Source organism: Talpa occidentalis, unplaced genomic scaffold, assembly GCF_014898055.3.
Source record: "Talpa occidentalis isolate TD23 unplaced genomic scaffold, MPIMG_talOcc4v2.1 talOcc4.15, whole genome shotgun sequence".
Classification (NCBI taxonomy): Eukaryota; Metazoa; Chordata; class Mammalia; order Eulipotyphla; family Talpidae; genus Talpa; species Talpa occidentalis.
This window is the reverse complement of record NW_023601543.1, coordinates 3056845-3084830: the sequence shown is the minus strand read 5'-3', so window position 1 is coordinate 3084830 and position 27986 is coordinate 3056845. Positions and strand designations below refer to the sequence as shown.

Here is a 27986-nt window from a genome sequence, read left to right as displayed (position 1 = left end):
GGCAGTTAAGACACACACTTTGGAGACAGCGACAGATCTGACGGGTGAAGCGTGTCGTGAGATCGCCAAAATGCAACGAGTTGCCTTTGGCCAACCGCCCCCAAGGCTCAGCGTTCTCAGGAAATCCCCGAGAGGCAGCACGGCGCAGGTCACAGGTGTCATCGAGGACCTCGCCGCAGAACCCCTGGGTGACGCGCTTCCTGCCTCAGGCCCCCCTGTCAGCGTCCCAGCTGGGCTCTCCGGATCCTGCCCCGGGTTCCCGGGTCTGTCCCGACCTCCACCCCCCGCGCTCCCCGCGAGCCTCGCCGAGACCCGGGTCTCCAGGAGACCGCCAACCGGGGGCGTGGCTCGCCGAGCGGGTGGGCGTGGCTTCGCCGGGGCTTGGGGCGCATGCGCGGCCGCCCTACGGAAGCCCAGAGGGAGGGGCGGGAGGCGGCGGCGCGCTTTGCTCCGGCGGCGGCGGCGGCGGGGACGAGGCGGGCGCTGACACCATGGAGCCGCTGTAACGCACAGGCTGCGCGGCGCGCGGGGAGGGGGCGGAGGAGGACGCCGCGGCCAAGTTCTCCGCCATGAACCTGAGGGGCCTCTTCCAGGACTTCAACCCGAGGTGAGGCGCCGCGGGCCCGGGCTCCGGGGAGGCGCGGCGGGCGTGATGCTGCGGCCCCGGCCTCCGCCCCAGCCTCCCTGCGAGCGCCAGCGCCTCCCCGGCCGGCCCGCTGCCCTCGCCCCCGTCTCGAAAAGGCCGGCCTGGCCCCGCGCCGCCCCTGTCTTGTCTTGCCCCCGGGCCTCTCGGCTGCTGCCCCAACTTCCCCCTGGTTTCCAGCTTCTCCCACCCGGCTGCCTGCCCTCCATTCCCGGCGCCGGGATCATCTCACTTGACCCAGCGCTCCTACCTCCCTCCCCCGCGCCAGCTGTTTCCTCCAGTTCCTCCCAGCCCTTGAGGTTTCCCTCGGATGTGTGCCCACCCCTCGCTTGTTGGCTTCTTTGTCGAACTGATAATCTGAAACACTGTTGAATCCTCGGAGTGGGTGTCGGGCTCTGGCAGCGCCTTACATAATGCCTTTGAGGGTGAACCTGACAGTTTTCCCTATGCGTTTCCTCATCAGTCTTCAGCTCCAAGTTTATTTGCAGGAAGTAGCTTTTGCCGGCCTATTTCCCGGATGGGCACTGTCCAGTGACAGTGGGGAGAACGCTGGCTAAGGAGTCAAGCATCTCCCCTTGCTCTTGCCTCCGCTCTCAAGCTCTCTTCCCTCCCACAGGCTGTGAGCTCTCTGAAGCCAAGATCACATTCTGCTCAGCTCACTCTCCCTGCCACCTCCCACTGTGTCTGACACACAGTAGGCCCTTAAAAAAATGGTTGTGGGCCTAACCTGAGCCAAAACCCCTGAACTGGAAATTAGACCATATGAAACTGCTCATCTGAACAAGGACTTGGTCTACTTGATCTCTTAAGTCCACTCTCCTGTGAAGGGGGTATCTGCTTCCCTCAGTTGCTGGTGAGCAGCCTTGCGCTCAGTAAACCTTTTGTATGCTAAGTCCTAGTCTCCGGGCTTCAGATGCTTCAGATGCGGGAGAGGTCCTGGTTTGTGGGTGGAGCTGGGAGTCCAGCGGAGACCATTATCTGGGCTGCTTGTGGGGGATAGAAGGAAGTCTTGGTGGGGGGGTGTTTGTGTGTGTGTGTGTTGGAGTCCATACTTGTCAGGAACAGTGACATTTCATGGTGACAAACCATGGTGACTTCCTAGGTGTTCTTATTCATCTTTGAGGTCTACCAAATTCCTATTCTAGTCTAGAGTGCCACTGTCCTAATCACAGGGCGGTCATTATCATAATTGCCTCGAAGGCACTCTGCATAGAGAAGATGGTTGCGAGCAGGCACAGGGGAACTAACCACAGTAGTGCCTTTCTCTGCTGCTCCTGGGAGTTAGGATTGGTCTGCAGGGTGTCTCCACTTTTGGTGGGGATGGTAATAAACTTAAGTAAAAGCTCCATTGGTTTGTGTTCTTGGGCCACCCACTTACCTGTTTTATCTGCACAGCGACTATAATATCCCAGGGCAGGGAGGACGAGTTTAATGGTTGATCACAGAGTACTTTACAAAGAGTCCCCCAGGACTCTTCTTTCAAGGTGACAAATAATTCCGAAGCCACCAAGAAACTGCCTCAGGTGATCTGACTGGCTAATGGAGTTGCCAAAGAAACATCCTTAACCACTTTTACCTTCAGTTTCCTCCCCCCCCCCTTAGATGTGAAAATTACAATGACTCATTAGGTACCTAAACAGCATTAGGTACCTAAACAGTTTTATACTCATCAGCCTATTTCTCAGCACCTTCATTCTAGTAGGATTGAAGTTCAAAGATGAAAGCTAGACGTGTACAGCTCTGCTAGAGGGCGCCCCTTTCCTGGCTCAGGGTCCAGTCAGTGGGGGTGAGCACTTAACAGGGATGACTGCTAAGACTGCAGGTGATATTGGCGAGTCTGATTTTTCAGCTAGTGCTGGGTGCGTCAAGCCCCCTGGGCATGTGGAATTTTGCACATTGTTTTTAGTCTTGTTCCATGCCGAGGAGGGTCGTGCTGCAGCTGGAGAGCAAGTGAGAGCGCAGAGAGGAAGTTGCTTTGTGTGGAGGCCTCTGGTCCCGCTGCTGTCTGACTTCCTGCCTTTAATCCAGAGCCAGCTCAGCATGGTCGCCCTCCTAGCCGAGGACCTTGGCACGTACTTGTTGTCTTTGCCACCACTGGTTCCCTCCATTTCTCCTCACCTAGTTTATTCCAGTTAATCCTTGAGCCTTCAGCTCACTTGTTGCTTGCTGATGGCCTTCCCCGAGCAGATCACTGCTCCCTCTGTGCGGTGGCTGCAGCACACCGTCCTCCTGCGTCGTGGCGTGCAGGACGTGGCGTCGTGGCATGCAGGACGTCCTTCTGCCTTGTACCTGTGTGGTGATGCCCGTCTCCTCCTAAACAGTAAGCTCCGTGGGCCATGGATCTGTGCTTCGCTTTTGCACCTCGCATGCCAGCAGTGGTTCCTGGTTCAATAAATACTTGTGAAAGCAACACCTAGGCTTTGTTAGAAACACAGTGGTTCCCAGAAGGGCAGGGGAGGAGAGGGCGGGAAGGGAAGAGGGCGTCAGCCTGACAGCGGCATGGGCGCTAGACTGTTGGTGTGGGTGAGGTGAAGCTTATACACACAAGGGGAAAATGTACCCCCCAAATTTATATAGTTTTGTACATCAATAAACATTTTAAAATCCTAAAAAAATAAATATTTGTGAAATGAATGACTGACTCGCCAGAACTCTCCAGGTGAATCTAGAGCTGCTTCTTCAGTCACTCCTTTCTGGTAATCTGCAGCCTGGTTCTCTCCTCACTCCCCTCCTTCAGAATGCAGCCATTCCATTGGGAAGCTGGGAAGACCGCAGTGCTCAGACTGAATGTGACCACTTTGCCTTTGCACATCATGTCTTTGCCAGAAATACTGTCGTGGTTTGGTGGGTCCCAAGGCATGGGCCATGGCTCCAGATCCTTTCCACCCTGTGAGCCTGGTGAGTCTGACCCTGCTGATATGTTGCAAAGGGTCTGGAAAACTACAGTGACAGAGAATGATTCACCAGTGTCAACAGAGAGGTACAGGGCTGCCAGCTGACCCTCTACCTTGCTTGGAACTGGTTGATCATGAATTTCTTTTTAGTTACACAGGTTAAACCTTGCTGAAACAAACACACTCGAGTGCCCCGCCACATCCTTGAATGCCCCGGGGCGACCTGACAGCTGGGGAGCCCTAGTCACTGAATAGGCAAACTATTAGAGCTAGTCAGAATTGGCAAACTGATTCCAAGCTATTCCTAGGAGGCAGGGATCTGGAAGTAGCTGGCTTTCAGCCAGCACCCTGCCCACACCATGTAGCCTTGGGATTTTCTACCACTGTGGAGTTGCTGGCTCAGAAAGCCCTTCAGCCCTGGGAGCCAGGCAGCGCTGGCTAGGCCTTCTGAGTCATCCACACGAAGCTCCCGACAGAGCTCGCGATAGTGTGGTTCACCCCAGGGGTGTGCTGACTTGGACAAAGGCTGCCCAGGCTTCCATCTGTGGCCACGGGGTACACCGAGGTCTGTAACCTTTACATTGCAACTTCCAAAGCCATTCTCAAGTCTATGTAAGTTATCTCTTATTTGAAGTCAAGAAAAATGAATGGTTGCTGGTAACTTAACAAAAGGCAGCTAACTACCTGACCTATAACAGTTGTTTGCAAAGTATATTTAAAGCATTTGTTTGTCCAACATCTCCTGAATTCCTACTGTGTGCCAAGGGATGCTCTATAGTATGCTAGTAGCACTATGTGCCCAAGCCCAGTGGAAGAAGCAGAAATGGAGAGAAATCACAGTCCATCATAGGATGGGGCACTCCGGAGACAGGAACCACGTGCTGTGGTAGTACAGGGGCCAGAGCCACTGATTCTGTCTGGAGCAAGTAGGGAAGGTTGCACAAAACCATGGGGTTTTGTCAGATCAGAGGGCAGGAACGGCATTTTAGGAGGGATGAGGTATTCAAAGGTGCATGGTCGTGGCAGGGTTATGTTCAGACAGGAGTGGGAGGTTGATGCTAGGAGCCCCACACAGGACATGTGCCATGTAGTTGAAAAATGCTGAAGAGAGTGATAACAATTACTACAAATAAAATGCATGGAATATTTTTAAAATGTAGGCTCCAGGTTCACCAGTAATGAGTGTATGTTGGTTGTATTAATGAATGAACTGCTTGCTACCCAAATGTCTGTTCTTCTGAAGCTACTTAAAGAAAATCCTTTTGGTTATACTGAGTTTTTTTTGTTAATAGCAGCTGTCACTTATGGGGCACAATGTCTCTGCTTTTTATCCATTACCTCAACTCCTCACGATAACCCCTCATCAGCTTGCTCATACGTGAAAGCACTGTGGAATGGATCGATTTGACCTATTTCAGCTGCACTAGTTATATAGAAAAGTGTCAACTACCTCATTTAGCAATCATTTTTCTCCCTGTGAGTTACCAGTCTATTTTGCAGAGTCTTAGAGACCTTGTGACTCTTCTGAAGTCGCACAGGCCAGGTGGGCCAGCGGGATTCTAGCACAGTGGGTCTCCTAAAGTCTTCGTTCTCTCCTGCATGCCTCTCTAGTTCAGTGACGGCCCCCCCAGCCTCCATCATCACACAGTCGATGCAGTACACTGAGGAGCCTGTTAGTGATGAAACAAATCTTACATTCACACTTACACATCCAATGGGCGTTATCCTTCAAAGAAGTTACTTAAAGAAAAGAAACGCCTGTCTATGCATGACATAGACATATATACTTCCTGTGTGCACCTCTATCTATTACACTGCTCGCACGCGTTACACATCTGCAATTCCCTTTGGAAGCAGATTGTACGAATCCTATAAAATCCATCTCAATGCTTTATGAGTGTATCAGTTTTGATCCAAAAGAATGCCACCTGGTTTAATCACACCTCTTACTCACTGAACTTGGCTCTGGCTTTTGGCCTATTCCAAAAATCGAACTCGCTCTCGGTGAAGATTTGGCACTCTCGGGATATTCAGCGGAGCAGGCTGTCGGCGCGCCGCGCGAACCCGGGAGGGCACCCGGAGAGGGCCGAGCGTGCAGTGGACCCAGCGCCCGGCTTCCCAGAGGGACTTTTTAGAAGAGATGAGTCTCATTTGAATTTATAATTTCTGGTTTTAAATGTATCATTCCCATGACTTGGTAATTACACACATAACATTTTTCTTGGCCATGAGCTCCCGGAGGCCGGATGTTGGCACATTCAGTAGATGTGCTGCATGAGTCCATGTTGAGGTACAAATAGACCCCGTACCTTTGGAGACTCTGTTGTAGGGGAGACAGTAGATTGGCATTCTAGATGGTTTCCCAGCACTCTGGGAATTAAAGCTTCCCAATACTGAGCTTGGGGTTTCTAATTGCTCTGTCTTATCAGGCCATGCCTGTACAAGGTGACTCTAAGGGGAAAGTCTCGACTTGAAGGAGACAGCTCTTCATAACTGATGATTCATGCTTTGTCATCTGTGAGCTAACAGGGAGAAAAACGAGGTAGTTGAAATGAGGTAGTTGAAACTTTTCTATAGGAGTGCAGCTGAAATAGATCAAATCGGTCAATTCCACAGTGCTTTCAGGTATGAGCAAGCTGATGAGGAGACAGGCTTAGAGAGCATGATAGGTAGTGATTGAGTGATGTGTTATTATTTGGCTCTCTTGCTTTCTTATGCTCTTAAACCTTTCTCATCTTAATAAAACCAGTTGAAATCACCACTAAAAGACTGCATTTTGTTAGAAAGGCTCTGCTCCGTGTAAGAGGCGCGGTTCCTTTAACAGCTCAGGAGGCGGTCAGTTAGCAGGTTATCTGATTGAGGTCATTCCCAGAAGAGAAAGAGGAGCTCATGGGCTGAGCCTCTCAGTGACGCGCATGCAGGTGGGTGCAGGTGGATCTCTGCTCTGCTTAAGCCAGTGGCTTTCGCTGGGGAAAACGGATGGATTTAAAGAGTCCATTCTTTTGACTTGCAGAAAACAGATACTAGAACTTTTGCACTCAGGATCTTGTCTTTCCTCAGTATATTCCCTCTGCCCTCACTAAGTCCCTTTGCCTTCCCCACCAAAGTGGAGAGAGGGAACTTGAGTCTGGAGCAGAAAGCGCCATATAAATTTGAGAGCAAATACTTGTTTGTAGTTTGACCCAGGTGACACTATTCAGTGACCGTGAACTTGCCTCACAGCTCCAGATGAAAGTGGAATAAATCCAGTTTAAAGGAGGACTTGGAAACGGTGAATTAGGAAGTCAGAGTGGATGCCAGAATATCCAGTGGAACCCCCAGTTGCTGGCTTTGGGGAATGTAGGGTAAGGAAAAATGTCAGGCTTTTCTGCCCTCCCACCATTAGGAGTGATGATGGATCCCTGCGGTCCTGAGCGCATGCCTGATGGCGGGCACCGGGAATGGGGTGTGGGCACAGGTAGATGGGATTCACCTGGGCTAAGACTGGGCTTTTTAAGGGTGGCGTCACGGGGACGCCAGCAGAAGCTGAAAGAGAAGCAGAGAGAAGGCCAGAGAGCCCAGCTAGAGGGAAGATTTGCTGGGGGCTGGGAGGCCTGCCAGCCTCCCGGCCCACCAGCACCCCTGCCTGCCGTATGCCTGGTGAACCCCAATAAAAGACCTGCAAAAGCCACTAAGGACTCTGACTCCTCCTTTACCCGGTCTGCTGGATCATAGGAAACCTGCCCTGTGCACGTTCCTGCCACTACAGGGAATTAAGCCAAGTTTGTTTCCTACTTGGACTCTGGTCTCAAAGATCGAAGTTGTATTTTAAATATTCTGTAATAATGTTCCGTTTCACCCTTGAGTCCGTAATTATTTAAGGAAGGAAACTAAATTTATTGAGTATTACCTGCCGGGCACCAAGCCCTGTAGGAAGTGCTTTCTGACGGGTTGCCTAATCCTCGCCCCACGCTGCCTGGTCAGGGGAGTGCCTGGTCCGGGGAGTGTTCTCCATGCTTTGCTGATGAGGAATCTGAGGCGCAATTTTAGTAATGCAGATAATTTCTTCAATTCTGTTCTGCTTAACAAGTGATTATTGGAAAAGATCTACATGGTCACCCAATTTTTAGTGTATGATGAGTTGTGGAGAATGTCTGCCTCCAGGCTGCCAGTTACAGTATACCTTGCACACTCTTACAGTCTGCCTGCTGACACGCTTCTCGTAAATCTGCAGTGGCTCCCTATTGCCAATTAATAAATTCCAAGAACTTTACCTGGGTGTTCAAATCTCTCCCTACTTTCTCACCAGCTTACCTTTCCCTTATTTCCTCGGGTGCCTTCCCCCCCCCCCCAGACTGTCATAGGATGTTTTCCATAAGTTCCAGGCTCCTGGCATATGAAAGACTGCCTCACACTTTTAAAGCCTTGTCCCTTTTATCTGGAATTTGCTTTCCCCAACCTACTGCCCAGACCCCGCTGCCCTTCCCAGGAGAGTGATCTTCCCCCTCCCCTGCCCATGGTGCAAGCCCCGGTGAGCGTCCCTCTCCGCTCCTGCTGTTCTGTGAGCATCTTCAGGCAGGACAGTTTCCCCCACGCTGCGGCACTCAAGCACTTTTTTGGTGGTTAACTTAGATTTGCGTTTATTGTTTAACAGTGTCCTATGGTTCTTTTTAATTTTTATCTCTGGAAGAATCTGTATGTACTTAGGAAAGCAAATTTTTTTTTTCATCCTGTTACTTAATCTTCCCACTCTAACCATGCTATTGTCGTCTACTCTGGTGTTGATTTCTATGGTTTCTTTTTTTTATTATTTATCCAAGAGCTGGGGTACAGGCCAGAGTCGCGGGAGGGTGAGAGGACCCACCAGAGATAGAGCGGGGAGCAGAACAGGCAGATGGACCGAAAGCACTCTGAGGGGAGCAGCGGGGAGACAGGAGAGGTCTGCCTCACCACGTGGGATGCTCCCTGGCCAGCCGAGAATCGAACCGGCGCTGCGGAGGCTGCAGACAGCTTCACAGTGCCACGCTCAACCTGCAGCGCCACCAGGGGAGGCGCCATTAATACGGTTTCTGTAGGAACTTTTTCTACTTTATCTGTCCTGATGTAATAGTAGCATGTAGAAGTCCACAATCAAAAGAACTGTACAGTCTTAAAAGTGTCTTAATTGCATATTCTTTGGCCTTATTATTTGGATTTCATTATTTAGATTTTCCTTATTAGCATTTTAGTGTTTTAATAAATTTGATTTTGAAATCTAATTTATGAAGTCACTGTACTTGTCACCCGCTTCTCTTGTCTCACCCAGGGGTGATAAACCTGTGTCATCTCCTCCTGTCATGTGGTTGCTTTGACTTTCAACATTGGTTCCAAGAGTGACTCTTGAATGCAACAGATTTATATTTGGTTTTGTAATCCATTAAGTGGCCTCCTTTTTATAGACCTTCATAGGTTGAATAATGACCCAATACCCCCATGTTCTAATCCTTGGAACCTGGGAATACCTAGGTTCTGCTGCAAAGAGGAATTAAGGTCGCTGATGGAATTAAGGTTGTTCATCAGCTGGCCTTAAAATCGGGAATATTCTGGAGTCTCTGGCAGGTCCCAGCAACACATCTTACATGTGGAAGGGGGAGGTAGAAGAGGAGGTCAGAGTGAGTTAATGGCAGAAGGACCGGCCTTTCTGCTGCTGGCTTTGAAGTTGGAGCAGGGGGTGTGAGCCAAGGGGCTCTGTGGTGACGTCTAGAAGCTGGTAAGAGGGGGAAACAGGTTCTCTTTTAGAGGCTCCAGAAGGCTCACATCCCTGGTGCCACCTTGATCTTGGCCCAGTGACAGCCATACTGCACTTCTTACCTTCAGTGGAATGGCAGTGAGTTTGCTTTCAAAGCCACCAGGCTGGCGGTGATTGTGCATGGCCGCAGAAGGACACGTCACCCTATTTATAGTTTTCCAACCCAGTATGTGCACGAGGAGTTGTATTTCCGTACCATTATTTGTCCTCTTGTGAGTTCATCTTGCTTCCTAGGTTTTCATTTTTCATGTACTAGACCCAGAACTGTTCATTTCTGCCGGGACCAGCCCTGGTGAGCAGGGTTGAGGAGAGGAATCCAGAAGAACCAAGAAATAAAGAACTGACAGAAACAAAATAGAGTTTAAGAGAAGCGGGACCCGGGGACACAAGGTTTCTCAGTCCAAGCGCAAGCGTCCCGAGCGCCCGGTGCGACGCATTGTTAGTGATGCAGGCCACCCCTCCCCTCCTTGTTAGTTACTGCACGACGAATCTTTCTCTCAGTGTTTAGCCTCGTCTGCGCACACGGCCACCGCCAAGGTTCTGCATTATCAGGTATATTCTCTTCCCTCTCTAATCTCGCCTGTTTCTCGGGCTTAGCTTTGCTAAGAAAGGACACAAGAAGGGACGTCGTGGTCTGGACATGGGCCAGTCTTCCAGCCACGACCCTGACCTTCTCCCCGCCTCAGCACTTCATGCCTTAGGGGTTTCCAACAAATTTCCCTATAAATTAGGTTAAAAATCATACAATCATCACTTTTCCTGCATTTAAAATGCTTTGGTACTTATAGTTTTCTGTTAAGTAAGAAAACTTTTAGGGAGGAGATGAATGTAATGTACATGGTGTACTCTCTGCTCCGCATCTCTTTTTGGTTTATAATCTGAAATTTCTTTAGAAAACAGTTTACCTCTCCATATTATCTCATTTATTTGCACCCCAAGTTTATCATTATCTTTGCATTTGTTTATGTTGTGGTTTGTTGATTCCTTTAAATGTCCCGTCTGCTTTCCAGTGCTCTGTTCCCGGCACCGGTGTGTGCAGCCCGGGCTTTGGTCAGCACGTTACTCCTGATTTTCTAGACTCTGCTGCACCCCCTGTGCTTTCAGAGAGAACGTCATCTCGGCTGGTTGCTTGTTCTATTCATTTCTGTTAGCTTGAAACCCCCTTCAGGCCCCCTTTTCTCCAGAGTATAGGGGTGAAGTCATTCTTGGCGGTTTTGGGTCTGAGCCCTTTCTCTGCAGCAGCTTGTAGACCTCCTTGGTTTTGAGCGTTAAGAATCATAATCAATGGCTGCCAGCCCTGGGGGACCTGACAGGCTTCCCAGGGGTCTGTGAGGGCCAGACTATTTTTACAATAACGCTAAGACCTGTTTTGCCCCTCTCTGGATTGATTTTGTACAGATGAGCTGGGGACATGAAACCACGCTAGTGGTACCAGTAGTATCAGCAGTACCGGTGGGAGTGCTGGTAGGAGTGATAGTGTCATCAGCTTCGTCCCTGCTGCTTCACCACGGGTTTGCACTCAAGACAGAAAGCCAGCTTCACCTAAGAATGTCCTTGACCAAGCAGGCAAAAGCTGCCGAGCCCATTAACTCTTGCCCCTGGAGCACACCTCTCTTTTAATTTTCTCTATGAGGAGTCAGGAAGAGCGTGTAAAGGCCATCGACCATCTGCTGATGCTGAGCTACAGTGTTGGCTCAAGGGGAGAGGCCACAGGCCTGGTCACTCCTGCCGTAGCAACCTCACCCCCTCCGTAATTTACGCTCTTGGAGGTTGACTTCTGATTAAGTGGGTTTCACCGCACAGCCTCCCCCTTTTTCCCAAGAAACACTTGTCATGGTGTGTTTCATAGCACAAAAGCAGGATGTGCACCTTTGCGCACAAATAAACCGAAGAGTGTGAAGAATGCCCTCCCTCCTCCCTGCGGAGATCGCCGGCAGCGCCTCAGTGCGTGCCTGTCCTGCTGCTGGGCCGGGCAGGCAGTTACCAGGACCGTGGGGGTCGCATTGAACGCAGTTTAAAGGACATTGCAGTCACACAGATCTTGGCTTGAACCTCAGCTCTGCCAGCTGCGGGCTGCTTGGGCAAGTTACTTAGCACCTAAACCACTGCTCCTCACCTGTCAAATGGCGATAGGGAGCGTGCCGGGGAGGGAGGGCTGTGCGAGGCTTGCGTGAGCTGATGGCTGAAAAACAGCAGTGTCTGACCGCTGTGAACATTGGGTAAATGTGAGCTGTTGGTGGTGTGTGTGTCGATAGGTCAATGCCTATGCCAGGTTTACTGAGGTCTGTTTTACATGCAGCAGTAAACGCTACTTTTCAGTTCACAGCTCTAAATTTTTGGTAAATCCACATTCTTATGTAACCACCACCCAAAGATACAGGCGCAGAACAGTTCCTCGCTGCAGAAAATCCCCTCATGCCCGTTGGTAGCCAGTTTTTCCTCCAACACACCCACTAGTAGCTACACTGAGCTGTTTTCTCTCTCTCTACTTTTGCCTCTGCCAGAACATCGAGTAAGTGGAGCCTCTAAGTATGTTGTGTTTCCAGTTTTAATTACCTCACCTAGCACAGTGCGTCAAGGTTCATTCCTGTTGCCACATGATCCCGAGTTTGTTCCTGGGTCGGGCGGATGTGTCACAATCGCTTTAACCATTTACCAGTTTGTGGACGTTTGCTTGTTTCCAGTGGCTGCTCGGGATAAATACAACCGTCAGATACACACCTTGGTGTGGACACATGTTCTTCCTTTTGCCTGCGTAATACCGAGGCATGGGATTGCTGGGTCCTGAGCACGTACACAGCCTGACAGGAGCGTGCCGAGGCCTTTCCTCTGCTCCACGGCCTGCGCCGCCACGGTCATGCTTGGTCATATTAATTTCAGCCCCTGGAGCGGGTGTGGACTTTTATCACGTTCTAATTTGCATTTCCTCACTGACGGAAACTATTATTTTTTCATGTGTTCATTTGCCTTTTGTACCACTTCCTGGACAGTGTCTGCTTTTTTGTTGCCATTTTAAATCAGGCTGTTTTCTTATGTTATAAAAATCCTTTATATATTCCAGATGCAGGTCGTTTTCAGAATATGTCCAGTTTCTGACTTGGCTTTTCATATTCTTAGTTGTGTCATTCAGAGAGTAAGAGTTTGTCATTTCGAACAAGTCCAATTTTGTACTCCCTCTCCATAATCTTGGCCTACCCCTGGCTGTCAAGTATTTTACACCCTGTTTCCTAGACGTTTCATAGATCTGACCGTTACCGTCAGTCCTGTGATCCAGCTCATGTGAATCGGTGCGTATCAGGCGCGTTTCCCCCCCGCCCCGTAGTTGCAGCGCTGTTCATCAAAACAGTCCTTTCTGTGTTGACTACCTTGGCGCCTTGGTCAGAAACGGGCTGACCAGCACGCGGGGCTGTTGTGGACTCTCCGCGCCTGCATTTCTCTCCTGATGCTCACGCCACACGCCACATCGTCTCGGAATTGTGGCTTGACGTAGGAAACCTCAGCGCGCACAGTGGGCCTGCTCACACCTTGGGTGTAACTCAGGGAAGCCCATTTTGGACCTCTGGCCTCCAGAGCTGTGTGGGAATGAGTGGGCGCTGTTTGAAGCCACTGTCGGGTAGGTGGCGTGGTCAGGCTTGTTTCTGCCTCCCCGTTGTGAGCTTCTAGAGCCGCCACCTGTGGCCCATGCACGCAGCGCTTGGGCGTGTGAGCACGGGGCACACGAGCCTGCAATTACTGACACTTGGGCCCAAAGAGCATGGGCGTGTGCGTGTGTAAACACTCCCACCTGTGCCAAGAGGCGAGTGAGGAAGGCAGCAGCAGCAGGGAGGACCGCTCTGAGGCGAGGACACAAGACTGAGAATGCCAGAGAGGCCAGACAAAGAGCACAAAGATTTGTGGGGAGGGCTGGGAGGCAATTGCCTGCCTGCGTCCCAGCCCGGGCCTGCCTCCTTGCATGCCAGCCTCCCTGCCTGGTGTGCCTGTGTACCTGAGTTGGCATGAAAGGTGTGTGAAATCTATCAAGGGCTCTAGGACCCCGTCTGCCTGAAACCACAGCGCACCTGCAGGTTTAGGGCACGCCGGCCCTACAGCTGCCAAGTTGGTAGTACACGCAGTTACCATAGCAAGGGAATGCTGGGGGCATGTACGTCTTACCAGGGTTGAATTTTGTAATATAAACATGAGCAACTCCATCTGGAGCTTTGCTTTGCCTTGGCGTCTGGTAGGCTTCAGCGCGCTCTCTCCCTTGTTTGCTGCGTTTCTCTCAAATATTTCTTATTTCCATGCGATTGTAAATGGTAGCTGTTTCATAAACTTTGATTTTTTATTGAGATAGCATTGGTTTACAAACACCGCATGTGATGTAGAGGTTTAGGGTCACACCCTGCAGGCGTTGTTAGCGCACAGTTCCCATCCTCAAGACACCCTCAGTCTTTACACTTTACAATAGTCTGAGCTACAGGAAAGTGACAGCAAGTGATAGTTGTTTTTTCTGTGTCTGTTTGCTGATTGCTTCTATTGGATGGAAATGCAATTTTTTTTTGGACTTTTATCTATATCCTACAACTTTGCTCAATTCACTTATTGGAGATAGTAGCCTTTGTTGTTAGGATTTTCTACATGGTCTGCTTTGCAGATATCAGCTTACTCCTCTCAGCTCTGCCTTTTCTTTGCTAGTATTGTGGCTGGGCCTTCAGTGCGATGCTGAATAAATGTATTGAGGGGGACGCATCTGCCTTGTTTCTGACTTAGGGGGAAGGTATTTAGTCTTTTCATCATTAAGTACTGTAACTAGATTTTGCATCGATGCCCTTCTGTTCCTAATTTGTGGAGAGCTTTGGTCTTAAATGGGTAGTGAATTATGTCAGTGCTTTTCCTAGAACTATTGAGGTAATTGTGTTTTTTTCTTTTTCATTCTGGTAAAACAGTGAACTACATTGATGTATTAATATTGCCCTCAAAAATAAATTGGAGGATGCCTCCCTCACTGTTTTCTGCAAGAGTTTGTGAAAAATTGGTGGCGTTTCTTCCTTATGTGTTTGGTAGATTTTGCCAGCACCTGACATTTTCTGAAAGGATTTTAACTATGACTTCAGTTTCTTTAATAGATGTAGGGATATTGTAGGGTAAAAGGTATCAGGCTTTTCTGCCCTCCCGCCATCAGGATAGATGATGGATCCCTGCGGTCCTGAACGCATGCCTGAGGGCGGCACCTGGAGCAGGGTGTGGGCCTAGGGAGATGGGATTCACCTGGGCTAAGACTGGGCTTTTAAGGGAGGTGTCACGGGGACACCAGCAGAGGCCGAGAGAAGAGGCGCAGAGAAGCTGAAGCAGAAGCAGAACCACGAGAGAGCAAAGAAGCAGAAATAACGCCAGAGAGCCCAGAAAGAGTGAAGACTTGCTGGGGGCCCGGAGGCTGGCCCTGCCTGCTGTGTAGCTGGTAATCCCAATAAAAGCCTGCAAACGCCACTGAGGACTCTGACTCCTCCTTGACCCGGTCTGCTGGGTCAGAAAACCTGCTCAGTGCCCCGTTCCTGCCCTTACCGATGTGAAAGTGTTTCTTTTCATATGAACTTCGATAATGTCTCTCAGGAGATCTACTTGCATACAATTTTCTCATCTCTGAAAGGCGGTAGACTCTGCAGTGGGGCCCTTGCTGTCCTTTCAGTGTGGGTGACTTCTGCCCGCTATTTGTTTCCTGGTCACTCTGGCTGGAGCCAGGAGGCAGCCTCGGCCTCCAGAGGTCCGCTGCCTGCCTTGGCTCCCTTCCTGCGTCTTCAGAGCCAGCAAGGGCAGGCAGAGTCCACGCATGTTTGGAATCTTTCTAACTTCCTGTAGGGTAAAGAAAATATCAGGCTTTTCTGCCCTCCCGCCATCAGGAGAGATGATGGATCCTTGTCCAGAATGCATGCCTGATGGCGGGCACCTGGAATAGGGTGTGGGCATAGGTAGATGGGATTCAGCTGAGCTAAGACTGTGCTTTTAAGGGTGGCGTCACGGGGGGACGCCAGCAGCAGCAGCAGCAGCAGCAGCAGCAGCAGCAGCAGCAGCAGCAGCAGCAGCAGCAGCAGCAGCAGCAGCAGCAGCCGAAAGAGAAGCCGAGATCACCAGAGAGCCCAGATAGAGTGAGGATTTGCTGGGGGCTGGGAGGCCTGCCAGCCTCCCGGCCCCCCAACACCCCTGCCTGCCATATGCCTGGTGAACCCCAATAAAAGACCTGCAAAAAACCTACTGAGGACTCTGACTCCTCCTTTACCCGGTCTGCATGGGATCAGAAAACCTGCACCGCGTCCAGTCCTGCCCTTACACTTCCCTCTCTGCCTCACCTCACCTGTCCCACCACCTCTCCTTGACTTGCTCTTGTGCTGTTAAGGGCTCACGTGATTACGATGGGCCCACCTCGATAATCTGGGCTACTGCCTCAGTAATGTGAACCCCATCTTCAGAATGCTTTCGTGCCAGTATCTAGATTAGTGTTTGATTAAATAACCAGGGAGCAGGAATCTTGGGGAATACCTTTAGAATTTTGACTACCACCGTTGCGGACTTTCAGACAGGAATAGTAGTGTCAGTCATCCAGGTGCACCCAGGCTCATCACGGGAACTCTTAAAAACAGAACTTGCTCTGGGAGCAGGAACAGTCAGAAATTTCAAGAGTAACAGTCAATGTGCTGTTGCTGACTTTGAGAGGCACCTCCAGGATCTGAGGGGACAGTCGAGCAAAGCCCCTGGGCCCTCAGTCAAACAAACAGGAAGCCGATTGCCAGCACCCTAGCGAGTGTGGAAGAAGAGCCCTCCCAGAGCCCCCTGAGAAGAGCCCAGGCAACTGGCATCTTGGTCTTAAGAGACTCCAAGCAGAGAAATTAACCAAACCTCCTGGACTGGCACACGCAACTGAGAGATAATACATTTCCGTATTGTTTTAAGCTGCTAAGTTTGTGGTAAATATTTCTACAGCAGCAACAGAAAACTGAAACATAATAAGTCACTCAACTTCCAGTTAGTGTTTGCTTGCTGTAACTTTTTCTGTTTTACTTTATTTTTTTTTATTTTTTACATCATTGTTCATTTTTCAACAATGTTTGCTTCCCCCACACCCTCAGGTGCAGTCCCCATAGAGTCTCCTTCCCCAGGGCGCCCGTGCACCCTCACCTCAGCCCCCGGGGCTCCTCCCTCCCTCCCTCTCACCCCCTCCCTCCTCCTCCCCTGCAGGATGTCTCTGGTTTATCATTGTCTGTTTTTGCTTTTGCGTGTTTTGTATGGCTATTGTTTTTTTTTTTTTTTACACGGATGTCTTATTGGGTTCCCCTATACTCCTCCTATAAGTGTTTTTACTTTTAATCTGTGACCTTATAGAGAAGTGTGTTGCTTATAGATAGCATATAATTGCCTTGCCTTTTTTTTAATCCAATCTAACACTCTGTCTTTTAATTGGTGTTTAAGCCATTTGCACTTAATGTAAATGCCAGTAGGTTAGAGGTCCACTGCCTCCTTGCTGCGCCCTGTGCACTGGCCCTGCAGTAGGCTGGGGCTGCAGTAGAGGCACGGCCTTTGTTTTCTTTCTCTGTGTCACCTTCCTCCCCTGCCTGGTATCCAGTGTCAAAAAATATTTTAGCCAGTTTCTTCTTTAAAGTGGGAAGGAAAATTCCCACTTCTCTTATCACATCAAAGCTGGAAGCAGACGTGCTCAACAATGTAATCTCTAATTACTATTTTAAGGCCATCCTCTTCAAGAAGTCCTCTGTGTGTGTGTGCGCACATGCGTGTGTGATTCAGTCAAAAAAAAATACAGTGCATGTACTGAGATGCTAGTACCTGTGAACGTGGCCGATGACTCGATGACTGCCTTTTAAAACATAGAATCCACTAATTAGTCAGTGACAGGGTGTGACCTTGTCCTAAACGGGCTAGTTCGGCTGCTTGGAGTGTGGCCCCGTCTCATATCCTCGCCTACCTGGCTGCTGTTCACACATCCTTCAGAACCAGCTCCAGAGTCATCACCTCCTGCTTCCCAGAACCCATGGACAGAATTGGTATTTCCTCTTCTGGGTGCTGTTGCACTCGGCCTGCAGCGCCGTCCTGTTACAATGAGGTGTTTGGCACCGTTTCCCGCCTACAGGCAGTCCTGGAAAACCAGACACTCCTTTCAGTCTTCTTACTAGTTCTTTTCTTTTTTTCTTTTTTTGGTGGGACCCTCGCTGGCGGCCGGGAAACAAACTGGCGCTGCAGAGGCTGCGGGCAGCCTCGCAACCCAGCGCTCAACCGCTGCGCCACCAGGGGAGGCCCCCTAGTTCTTCTCTTAATGAACAAGTGTTAAATTAGAGACTCTTCACATTCTGAAAAATGCCGCTGTTGTTACTGTTCCACTGTCACATATTGGTAACAGTGAATCCTCTTTAATCATTTTTCTCTTCTAGCAAATTCCTCATCTACGCCTGTCTGCTGCTGTTCTCTGTGCTGCTGGCCCTTCGTCTGGATGGCGTCATTCAGTGGAGTTACTGGGCTGTCTTTGCTCCCATATGGCTGTGGAAGCTAATGGTCATTGTTGGAGCCTCCGTCGGAACTGGAGTCTGGGCACGCAACCCCCAATATCGGTAACACTGCCCTGTATAACCCCCTCGGTCTCTTCCTGCGGAAGCAATATCTTAATTTATTTTTCACTTTTGATAAAGTAAGGATTCCTTCCTGTCTGGGGATTTATAGGAACGATAATATAGGCAAACTGAGTTCTAGTCTATGTTTTTGAAAATTGGGTGTTTGCTATGCATTTTCTTAGAAAACCAAGATTGTTTTGAGTTTTAACGTTCCTAGCCAGCTTACAAACCTCTGTGTAATCTCAAATGCACCCCACACACAGAGCTGTCACCCCATGCTGGGCGAGGACGCGTGAAGCCGTCATGGTGGGGGGGGCAGTTCTGCAAACCTACATGGTAGTTTTGGGTTTCAGGCACGTGTCCTTCTCTACTTCAGACTTACGGCTGGGGCTCCCCTTGTCCCGGTCTCCAAGTTTGGAGGTGTTGGTACTCACAGTGGTGTGGGGGAGGTAGCTTGTCCTGAAGATGGAGACAGGGGACTCTTAGGGGGCGCCTCTTCCTGGCTGCCTCAGCCCACTGGCTCCGTGTGCTGCTGGCCTGCGAGAGGCTCCTGTCCCTGCGACGGGAACGTCCGAGAGAGAAGGGGGGACTTAAGAAGTGTAGAAACTGGTGTGCCCCCGCTTGTTGCCTTTTGGTTAACAATTTGAAAAGCAAGATTTAAATTGTGTCAAGTCTGTTACCACGTATGTACATGAGAACTGTAAAATGGCTGCACAGGAGCCTTAGCAGGTGGAGGCCGGTCATGGGTCGCCATGTTCAAGTCCTGAGGCTTGTGTGTAAAGATTACCTGTGCGGCTGCGACTCTTGCCACTTGCGTGAGATATTTTCAGACATTTCATATTTGCTACTCAAGAGTGAAAAGCTAAATAAACATTTTAGTTTCCACTAATTGAGATTTACAAACTGTTGGGCTTTGTTGGTATAATTTAAAATTTTTTGAGCAAGAGAAGTTCATTCATGGTGCTTAAGCAGCTAGTTAACTGGGCTCCTTGGCGCTTCTTTGTCATGTGCAGGTATTAATTCATCCTACTGGACTAGAAAGGACAATAAAAAGGCATCCTTGTTATTTATTTGCCTTTTAAAATAACACCTAACAAGTTACCATATTTTCTTGAAATATAACCCATACTTACTCATAGAGCTAGAATTCTTTCTGTATTATTGCATGAAATGTGATTTACGTGGCTTTTAAGTTGTGGAGAGGGGAGAACCGTGAGCTTTAAGGGATTTGTCAGTTTTTAGCAGTAGAAACAGTCGGCTTGAATGATCTTGGGAGTAGCTGAATTTGAAATTCCACACAAAAGAATTTATTGCGTGCGCTGTCAGGAGATAATAACTGACTGTTACTTCTGAGACTTTCCTCACAGTCTAAATTTTTAAGTCTGGTTTACTGGCCAAGTTCATATGTGTCCTGTTGTGCGGTCGTTCTGTGACCTGTTAGAGATTACGTTCAAATTAGCTTTTGACTTGATTTCCCTTGCATCGGATTTACAATTCACAGCGTCAGCAAAAGTTGGTGTCGGCCCTGAACTGCTTGCTCCTTCCCAAGCATCCGAACTGAAAATGTTTTTTCTTCTGTCCCCTTTCAGAGCAGAAGGAGAAACGTGTGTGGAGTTCAAAGCCATGTTGATCGCCGTGGGTATCCACTTGCTGCTGCTGATGTTTGAAGTCCTGGTCTGTGACAGGATCGAGAGAGGGAGCCACTTCTGGCTGCTGGTCTTCATGCCGCTCTTCTTCGTGTCCCCGGTGTCTGTCGCAGCCTGTGTCTGGGGCTTTCGACATGACAGGTCGCTGGAGGTGAGATGTCACTACAGTTCGTGCTCCAGAGGGTGAAATCTTTTGGTCAGCTCTTCTGATGTCGATTTCTTGCCCTTTGCTAGGAAGAGATGGGTCATTAACCGCAGAGCAAGGTACATGCAGGAACCAGGGATGGTGGCATCTTCCTCCTTGACTCAGATCCCAGCTTTTCCCCCAGACCATCAGCCTTCTTTCCCTTCAGGCCTCCTCCTTGGCCCTGTATCTTCAGGCTTCTCCTGAGAAACAGCCCTAGAGGTTGGGGTACACGCAGCTGTCAGGAGGCTGCTATGAAGGTGCTGGCCCCTGTGATTGGGGGGCTGCAAGTCTGAAGTATGCGGGGCTGGGGGGCCGAGGTGCTGGAGACACAGAGAAGCCAGTGCTGCAGCCTGTAGACAGCATTCCGCCCCCGCTTCTCCTCTCAAGGATAAGAGGCCCCACGTTACCAAGGTCATATCCTTAAAGTCGGGCCCTTCACAGCAGTACCTGACGAGCGCTCGGCTAAATCACCAGCCACATTTACGTGAACTCACCACCTCCGCCCCAGCAGCATTCGGCCCCACTCTCTGGTAGCCTCGGGCCCTCCCTGCTTGGCCGCGCTGGACACATGCAGATGGAAGAGCAGCGCCGGCAGTGTCGCTGCTGGTGGTGATGACGTTTAGCGAGCACTTTCCGTGTGCTAGGCTCTGCGTAGGGCTCCCGTCTGCAGCAGGATCTCAGGAAAGCGTCACACCAACCTGGAGGCAGGCATGTCCTGTGTCCTGCAGGGGAATTGATCTGTGCCTGGAACTAATCTGGCAGAGCGAGATTCCCATGCGTCAGCCTGGCGTGAGAGCCCACCTCGCCACTGGTCTGCACTGACCCTCGCCTGCTCCCACCAGGGTGGGCCGTTAGGAAAAGCACCTGCAAGGACTCCTTGGGCCTGGACAGTGATGGAAGGAGGTAGAGAGGCACCGGCTAGACCCTCCTGGCCCCGTGCTGTCTAGTGCCAACATGCGCAGCCATGACCTGCCAGGCACTGCCTGGCTGCCCCTCCCTGCTCTGTTCCCAGATGTAGCTTAAGGCCTGTGCGTGTGTGCATGCATGTGTGCAGAGAAGCCTGTGTCGAGGGCTCTGGAGAGCATCACCATTTAAGGGGAGAGAAGGGAGGCTGGGGAGGGTGAGTGTGCAGCAGCCTCCTGGAGCCCAGCAGCAGAGGAGGAAGGAGGGAGGCGCGTCAGCACCCTTTGGTGCTGCACATGTGCCCTGGTGAGCGTGAGCTGGAATGTTGGATAGCAGGGAGGTCAGAGGGCCTGGCCTGTCTAGGGACCCTCACTCAGCATGGCAGTAACAGAGAGAGGGGCTCAAAGGGGATACTACAGTGGGTATCCCCTTTGAGGGGTGGGTTCATTGGTCTTGGGGTTTTGTCTTTTAATGGGAATGAGCTGCACTTGTTTTTGCACTTGGAGGAAAGAGCAGTCGCATAGGTGGGGAAACAGCACGTACATACATAACTGACATGTTGATGTTGGCGGGTCCTCCAGGAGCCGGAAAGGAATGGGCTGCAGGGCTCGGTCCTGGGTCCTGGGTCCAGAAGAAATACAGTGAGGGCTGTGGATGGAGATGTCTGTGAGCACAGGGCCAAGAAGGAGGCTGGGGGGCACAGTGCATTGATATCTCTGCGCTGGGCGACCCCAGAAGCAAGGCCATTGCCTGGGGGGCACAGGGCGAGGCCGCCCCGCCCCAGAGGGGAGTGGGGCGGCAGGAGGCCAGCAGGCCTCTCTCACAGCGCTGCTTTGCTCCTCTGGTGCTGAGCTTCAGAAGGTTCAAGCTTCCCTTGATGGACCTCCGGCGCTGGAGCCCGCCTTCCTCTCATGTGCTGACCGAGGAACTGCAGGACTGAAAACAGGGTTCACGGTGTTTAACTGCTGCTTCTCTTCGTTTCCAGTTAGAAATCCTGTGTTCTGTCAACATTCTCCAGTTTATATTCATTGCCTTAAGACTGGACAAGATCATCCACTGGCCCTGGCTTGTATGTAATTTTTAAAATTCTTTAATAAACTTTTTTATTGTACAAGTAATTTGTATTCGTTGTAGGAAACTAGGAAAAGACAGACAGAGGTAATAGAATAAGCTCTGAAATCCACTGGGGAATGGCATGGTTACTGGTTTTGTTTCCTTGTTTTGAGGTTTAGTGTTTCATAAAAATAGTGGAGATTATACCACATGTGTTTGTATGCTGCTTTTTTTGTCTAATGTGCTGTAAGCATTTTTTCATGTCAGTCAGAGGTCTTTATAAATATAATTGTTAAAGTTTAATTGATGCAAAATAGTCTTTGAATGTGTTTCTACCCCTCCCCCCAGTTTCCAAATATTTATTCCCAGTGCTTTGGGATTATAAATCATCCTGCAGTGTGTATTTTTGGGCGCAAAAGAGCTTTGCCTCATTTTTCATGTTTTCTTAGGAAAGACTCCAAAAACAGTATTACTGGGCCAGAGGGGAGGAACTTTTTCAGATTTTGAAAGACAGGCTGCACTGCCAGCTTGCTTTTCAGAAAGGCTGTGCCAGTTTGCACTCCTTCCAGGAGTGAGTTCAAAGTTATGCTTAGAACCTGTGGCTTCAGCTAATAGACCGTGCATAGACCTAGACGGGGCGGCGGAGGGGGTTGGAGGGAGGTGGGCACAGCACCTATCGGGAACCGCACACCCTCTTGATTCAAGTCCCAGGTCCAGAAACCAAGTGTAACAAAAACATACTGGTAGAAGAAAACATAGAAGAAAACCATGGGGAACCTGGGGTTAGGTGAGGGGTTCTAGAAGTGACACCAACATGGTCCATACAAGCAACTGAAAATAAAATGAAGTGAATGAAAAGACAGGCCAGATTAGTAGAAAATATTTGCAAAGCACTGATCCAGCCAGGAACTTGTATCCAAAAAAAACTCAAGATTCACAAATAATAAAATAACCTAATGAAAAAAATGAAACAGTTGAACGCACAATTCACAAAGAGGCTGGCGGCCATAGGCCTGAGTCTCTGTCAGGGAAAGACCAAGAAGCAAGAGAGGGTGCTGCCGGGCACCCATCCTGGTGGCCAAGGAGTCAGCACTGACGAGGCCAAGTGCTGGAGGGGACACAGGCTCAGGACACTGGCACAGCATGGCTGGCTATGCCAAACTGTTTCGGTGCTCTGGAAAGCAGTCTGGTGATTTCTAGAAAGTTAAACACAGAGCAAGCATGTGACACAGCAGTCACCATCTTAGCTCTTTGCCCCCAAGAAACAAAGATGTCTGGCTACACAAAAGCCCACAGTAGGCAGCACCCCAGCCTCCTTCCCGGGTGAGCAGCTGCTCAGACTGCGGGGCATCCAGGTGAAGGAAGCCCACTCAGCACTAGCCAGGTTCAGACAGGACACGGTTGCAGCACCAGCACCGTGCGGACGGAGAGAAGGCGGTCTCTGAAGGGGACATGCTGCGTGAGTCCAGTATGTCGCCCTGAGAAGACGAGAGTAGTGACAGCCGGCCGGATGACAGCGGGGGAGGGTTTGACACCTTGCAGGGACAGTGCAGGGAGTCTTGGGATGGCAGGGCATGGCCCTCGTCCTGCCTGGGGTGGTGCAGATGTGCACGTGTGTGCTGTTCCCCAAGAGAAAGCTCTGAGAAGGAATGAGACATGGACTAACTGCCCTTGGCCCTGGGCAGCACAGGAGGGAGGACAGGTCACTGGGAGCCCGGCCCGCTGAGGCCTCCGGGATCGTGGGGGACGAGGCGTGAAGCAGTCTTTCTGGTAGGACAGCCGCCCATTACGCGCTCCCTGGGCCAGGTGGCGGGACCTGAGCTGGAGCCACCGGGGCATTGTTAGTGCCCTGGCCTGTGGCTCTAAGCAGCCTGGATGCCAGGGAGCATGGACCCCCCCGAAGTCTCCCGCCAGGGCACCTCCAAGGACTGTGCCTGCACAGAGGGTATAGCAGAGTGGGGTTCAGCTGGGAGGGGCACAGCGCAGGGCTCGGGCATGTGCCTTGGGAGAAGCAGCCTGCAGGGTCTCGCCCTGAAGGCCCTCACCATGGTCAGGCTGTCCCCACGGCGGTCCTCTGCTCGCTCAGGCCACGCTGAGGCCAGCACGAGGTTGGCGGTGCCCCCGTGGAGGCGGGGCCCAGTGCTGAGGCACTTGTCTCCTCCTGTGCAGGTCGTGTGCGTGCCCCTGTGGATCCTCATGTCCTTTCTGTGCCTGGTGGTCCTGTACTACATCGTGTGGTCCGTGCTGTTCCTGCGCTCCATGGACGTGATCGCAGAGCAGCGGAGGACGCACATCACCATGGCGCTGAGCTGGATGACCATCGTTGTGCCTCTCCTTACTTTTGAGGTGAGCCATGCGCAGGTGTCTGCGGGCCCTCGTGAAGCCCCTTCCCGGGACGGGCACCTGCATGCCTCTGTTCCTGGAAACCGCCCAGTGGGTGCCTGGAGAGTGGGTCTGCAGGCAATGTTCAGTTTTGCCATGTTTTCCTTGGGGGAGGGGGGGGCGCTAGGGATTGCAATAAGGGGCCAGGCCACGATGTGTCTGCACAGGTCCAGTGTCCAGCTATCTCTTGGAAGAGAGAGCCGCCTGTGCAGCTCTGCGGTGAAGCTGTGGCGAGTGAGGGGATGGGCGGGGCACCTCCTTAGAACCAACAGCAGCAGGCTGTCCCAGAGAGCCTGGCAGTGTACATGGGAGGGACGGGAGCTCAGGCCTCGTCCTCCCCAGAACAGGGGTTGCTGAAGTCACGCCTGAGACCAGAGTCCTGACGGGGAGGGCGGGGGTAGGGGGCGCACACAGTCGTGTTCCTGGGCTGCCTCCACAAGACATGGTGCTTTCTCCTCAGATTCTGCTGGTTCACAAGCTGGACGGCCACAACGCCTTCTCGTGTGTGCCCATATTTGTCCCCCTCTGGCTGTCCTTGATCACGCTGATGGCAACCACATTTGGACAGAAGGGAGGAAATCACTGTATGTACTCTACCGCAGAAGCCCTGGCCCCGTGTGTCTCTGTGTGTGGGTGTGTGTCTCTGTGTACATGTGTTCTGTATGTGTTGTGTCTGTGGGTGTAGAGGTAGGTGTGCATCTTGTGTGTCACAGTGGGTAGATGTCTGTGTCTCTAGGTGCATGTGTGCATCTGCGCATGTCTCTCGGGGGAATGTGTGCTGCATGTGTTTACACATGACCCTGCTCTGTCAGGATAAGCCCAAGGGCCCCAACTAAGGAGTTTGGGTGGGAAAGCAAGCTAGGGGTGAGGAAGGTCTGGATCTTCCATGGCAAGGCTTTCCCGGCCTGCACCCCATCTCCCTGCAGGGACTCTGCCACGACAGTTAGGACTCACGTAGCAGGGACCCTTGACCCCTCCCCTCTGCTGCAGCGTGGGCATCAAGATACCTCCTTCCCAAGGCTCCCAAGGGTTCCACGCCCCGACATGTCACCCACAGAACCCCAGAGTCCCCTAGCTTGTTTCCTCCTCATTCACCCCATCTTGTCGGGGGCCCTTGCTACTCTGTCGCCAGCCACAGGCCATGATATCCTTTGGAGGCCATCTCTGGAAATGTAGCCAGACCAGGAGCTGTGAGGTGGCCCCTGGGTTCCTGGCCTGGACCAGCACTTAGCACCTGTCTGCCATCCTCTCAGATCCCAGGGGATGATGCAGCTCCTTTCCTTGGGAGACGACCTTGGGGTGCATGAGTTGGCCAGGACCGAGGATGAGAGGATAGAGCATCTCCTAGGAGCCGCAGGTGCTTGACCCTTAGTGCTGGTCAGGATCCCCTGGAGGGCCTGTGTCCCTGCAGCTCCTGATCCAGGTCTGGGCTGAGCGCATGGTGGCCCTTACAGGCCCTGGGCACCCTGTCCCACACACTGGCGCTGCTTGGAGAACCACGGAGCTAGGGCTCCCTTCTGCCGCCTGGGCACGCAGGCCTTGCTCGGGCTTGGAATGAAGGTGTCGGCACAGAGCAGGACGCTTAGAGTAGGAGTTCCCACGCCCACAGGACATCAAGGAGAAGGCCAGTGTTTGCAAAGTGATCTCTTCTTTTTCAGGGTGGTTTGGGATTCGCAAGGACTTCTGCCAGTTTCTGCTAGAAATCTTCCCATTTTTGAGAGAATACGGGAACATCTCCTACGATCTCCATCACGAAGACAGCGAGGAAAGCGAAGACACCCCTGTTCCGGAGCCTCCTAAAATCGCCCCCATGTTCCGAAAGAAGACCAGGGTCGTCATCACCCAGAGTCCTGGAAAGTATGTCCTCCCACCTCCCAAATTAAACATCGAGATGCCAGATTAGAGACCACGTCCTGGACAGACCTGGTGGACCGGCGCTCCTCCCCACCCTGCCCTGCCTCGTGCTCACCTCCCAGAAGCGGCCCTGGAGCCTGAGCTGGCTCCGGGCACCTCCATCTCATGCCTTGTTTGCACTCAATGCCTAGCGGGGACTCGCCCCCAAGGACAGACCGCTGGGGGTCCCGGGTGGGCGGTGGCCGCACACGTGGAGGATGGCGGGCAAGTGCCTGCAGGAAAGGCCTCTCCCTGGGGCCAGGCTTCCCAACCAGCAGCCCATTCCCAGTGGCAGGGCGCAGGAGCCATGGAAGGATGGCCACGCACTGTGGGCCCCTGCGCCCAGCTTCACATCCGCCTCGTCTGTTCTGGGACCCAGTGATGACTAGGTGCCAGCCTGGCACGGGGCTGTTCCGGGTAATCCGGAGGAACTCACTGCTCAGGGGCTCCCTAGGGGCTCCCATTCAGGCCTTGGTGGCTGCACGGGGCTGGCCGCTGACAGCACTTTCCAGGGGCCCCTTGGCAAAACTGCAGGGGGTGACTCGTGCCTGTACAGTATTTATACGACTCTTTTAGCATTGTAATATACGGTGTTCCTTCCCGGTTCTGTGCAGCCTCTTCTGTGGGACTGTTTTCACTGGCGGTACGGGAGACAGCTCTTCTGTGGCAGAGGACCCAGATGGCACGCCTGCCCCACCCCCGTGCCCCCTTCATGGGACATGGCCTGTCCCCCTTGAATTTCTGCACATACCTGGTAGCTGCTGCCGCCAGCACAGCCACGACCTTCAGAGGGTTTGGGCTTTTTGACATTGTGGGAACACCGACTGTGCCAGAAAACATTATGACAGGGCTGGAGGAGGGTGCCGGACAGAGTGGCCGAGACCAGAAATGGCCAGAGGTGGTCTGTGTGTGGAGCTGGACCCCAGGTGGGGTTCACACTCTGAACTGGGTCACCCACACTCCCAGAGCTGCCAGTACAGCCAGGAACCCCAGGGGTCCATGGTGGACCCACAGGACAGTGGCCGCCACCTGACATGCTTTGCTGCTACTCTGAGTGCGAGGGTGGGAGCACCTGCCTGCTCACCCAGGAGAAGCATCTGGGTCTAGTGGGCACGTGGACCTGTCTCAGCCTGGCCCCATCACCCCGAGTCTTGCCGCTGGCCAGCCCTCTGGCAGCCCCATAGGGCGGGGGGGTGGGGGGCAGTGGTTCCGACATGTGGAACGCTGTCACCTGTCCTCGGCGTGTGGCAAAGGGACCTCCAGACATGCCTCCTCTCCCTGTAGCTGGTCCATAAAACAGGCTGTGCCTTTTCCGGGACCCCGACAGTCAGGCCCTCCTGGTCGGGGAGCAGGAGTGGTTCTCAGTGAGCCTGAGGATCCCTGGAGTTGCCCCCAGGTGGGGCGTGCAGGGCAGCGGCATCCTCTAACACGACTGCAGCTGTCACGGGTCGGGCGGAACACAGGGGTCAGGGAGAGTCTCCCACGGCCTGAGGACCCCAGCAGCTGCTGGCCTGGCCTGGTGACTCGACAGGTGTGTTGTCAGCTTTCAACACCATCTCGCCCTGAAGTCTGCTCTTCGGTGGTCCCTGGGCGATGCCCACTCATGTCTGTGGCTCGGTGTTGCTTTCCTTTAAATAAAATGCTATGAGTCCTGGCCGCCGCCCTAGCGTCTCTGCCTTGATGTGTGCACCTACTCGGTGGCCTTGTGGCCCAAGGCAGGCAGCAATTGAGGAGCAAGGGCACTGCGGGGGGCACAGAATGACTCCTGTGGCAGCCACGGGCCTCAGAACCCTTTGGTCTGCTCCGTAGATTGCGCACAGGTCTCAGGCAGCACCATGTATGGGACCGAGGCTTAGTGCCCTGGGAGCCTCATGGCCCAGGAAGCAGGTGCTGCCGCTAGTATCCCCCAAGCCCTGAACAGGCTCAGAGAGGTGACAGGGCCCAAAGTCACGCAGCTACGAAACAGCAGGACTGCGCGGCCATGTCCCCAGCCTGCGCACAGGGGCCTGGCTCCCGCCCGCTGCCAG

General features: G+C 52.1%; 1 protein-coding gene across 1 annotated transcript; it reads left to right on the top strand.

The window, feature by feature from the left end:
• Positions 1-453: 453 nt before the first annotated feature.
• TMEM185A (transmembrane protein 185A) lies at positions 454-27660 on the top strand. The gene is made up of 7 exons (XM_037511838.1): positions 454-607; positions 17719-17895; positions 19485-19692; positions 21617-21700; positions 23854-24030; positions 24527-24650; positions 25725-27660. The coding sequence occupies exons 1-7, from the start codon at positions 570-572 to the stop codon at positions 25967-25969; spliced, it is 1053 nt and encodes a 350-aa protein (XP_037367735.1). The 5' UTR covers positions 454-569; the 3' UTR covers positions 25970-27660.
• The last annotated feature ends 326 nt before the right edge of the window (positions 27661-27986 follow it).

Coding starts and splice junctions, on each gene's coding strand:
- TMEM185A (XM_037511838.1), top strand. CDS start 570: ATGAACCTGAGGGGCCTCTTCCAGGACTTCAACCCGAG. Junction 19,693..21,616: donor GACATGACAGGTCGCTGGAG/GTGAGATGTCAC, acceptor CTTCGTTTCCAG/TTAGAAATCCTGTGTTCTGT. Junction 24,651..25,724: donor ACAGAAGGGAGGAAATCACT/GTATGTACTCTA, acceptor CTTCTTTTTCAG/GGTGGTTTGGGATTCGCAAG.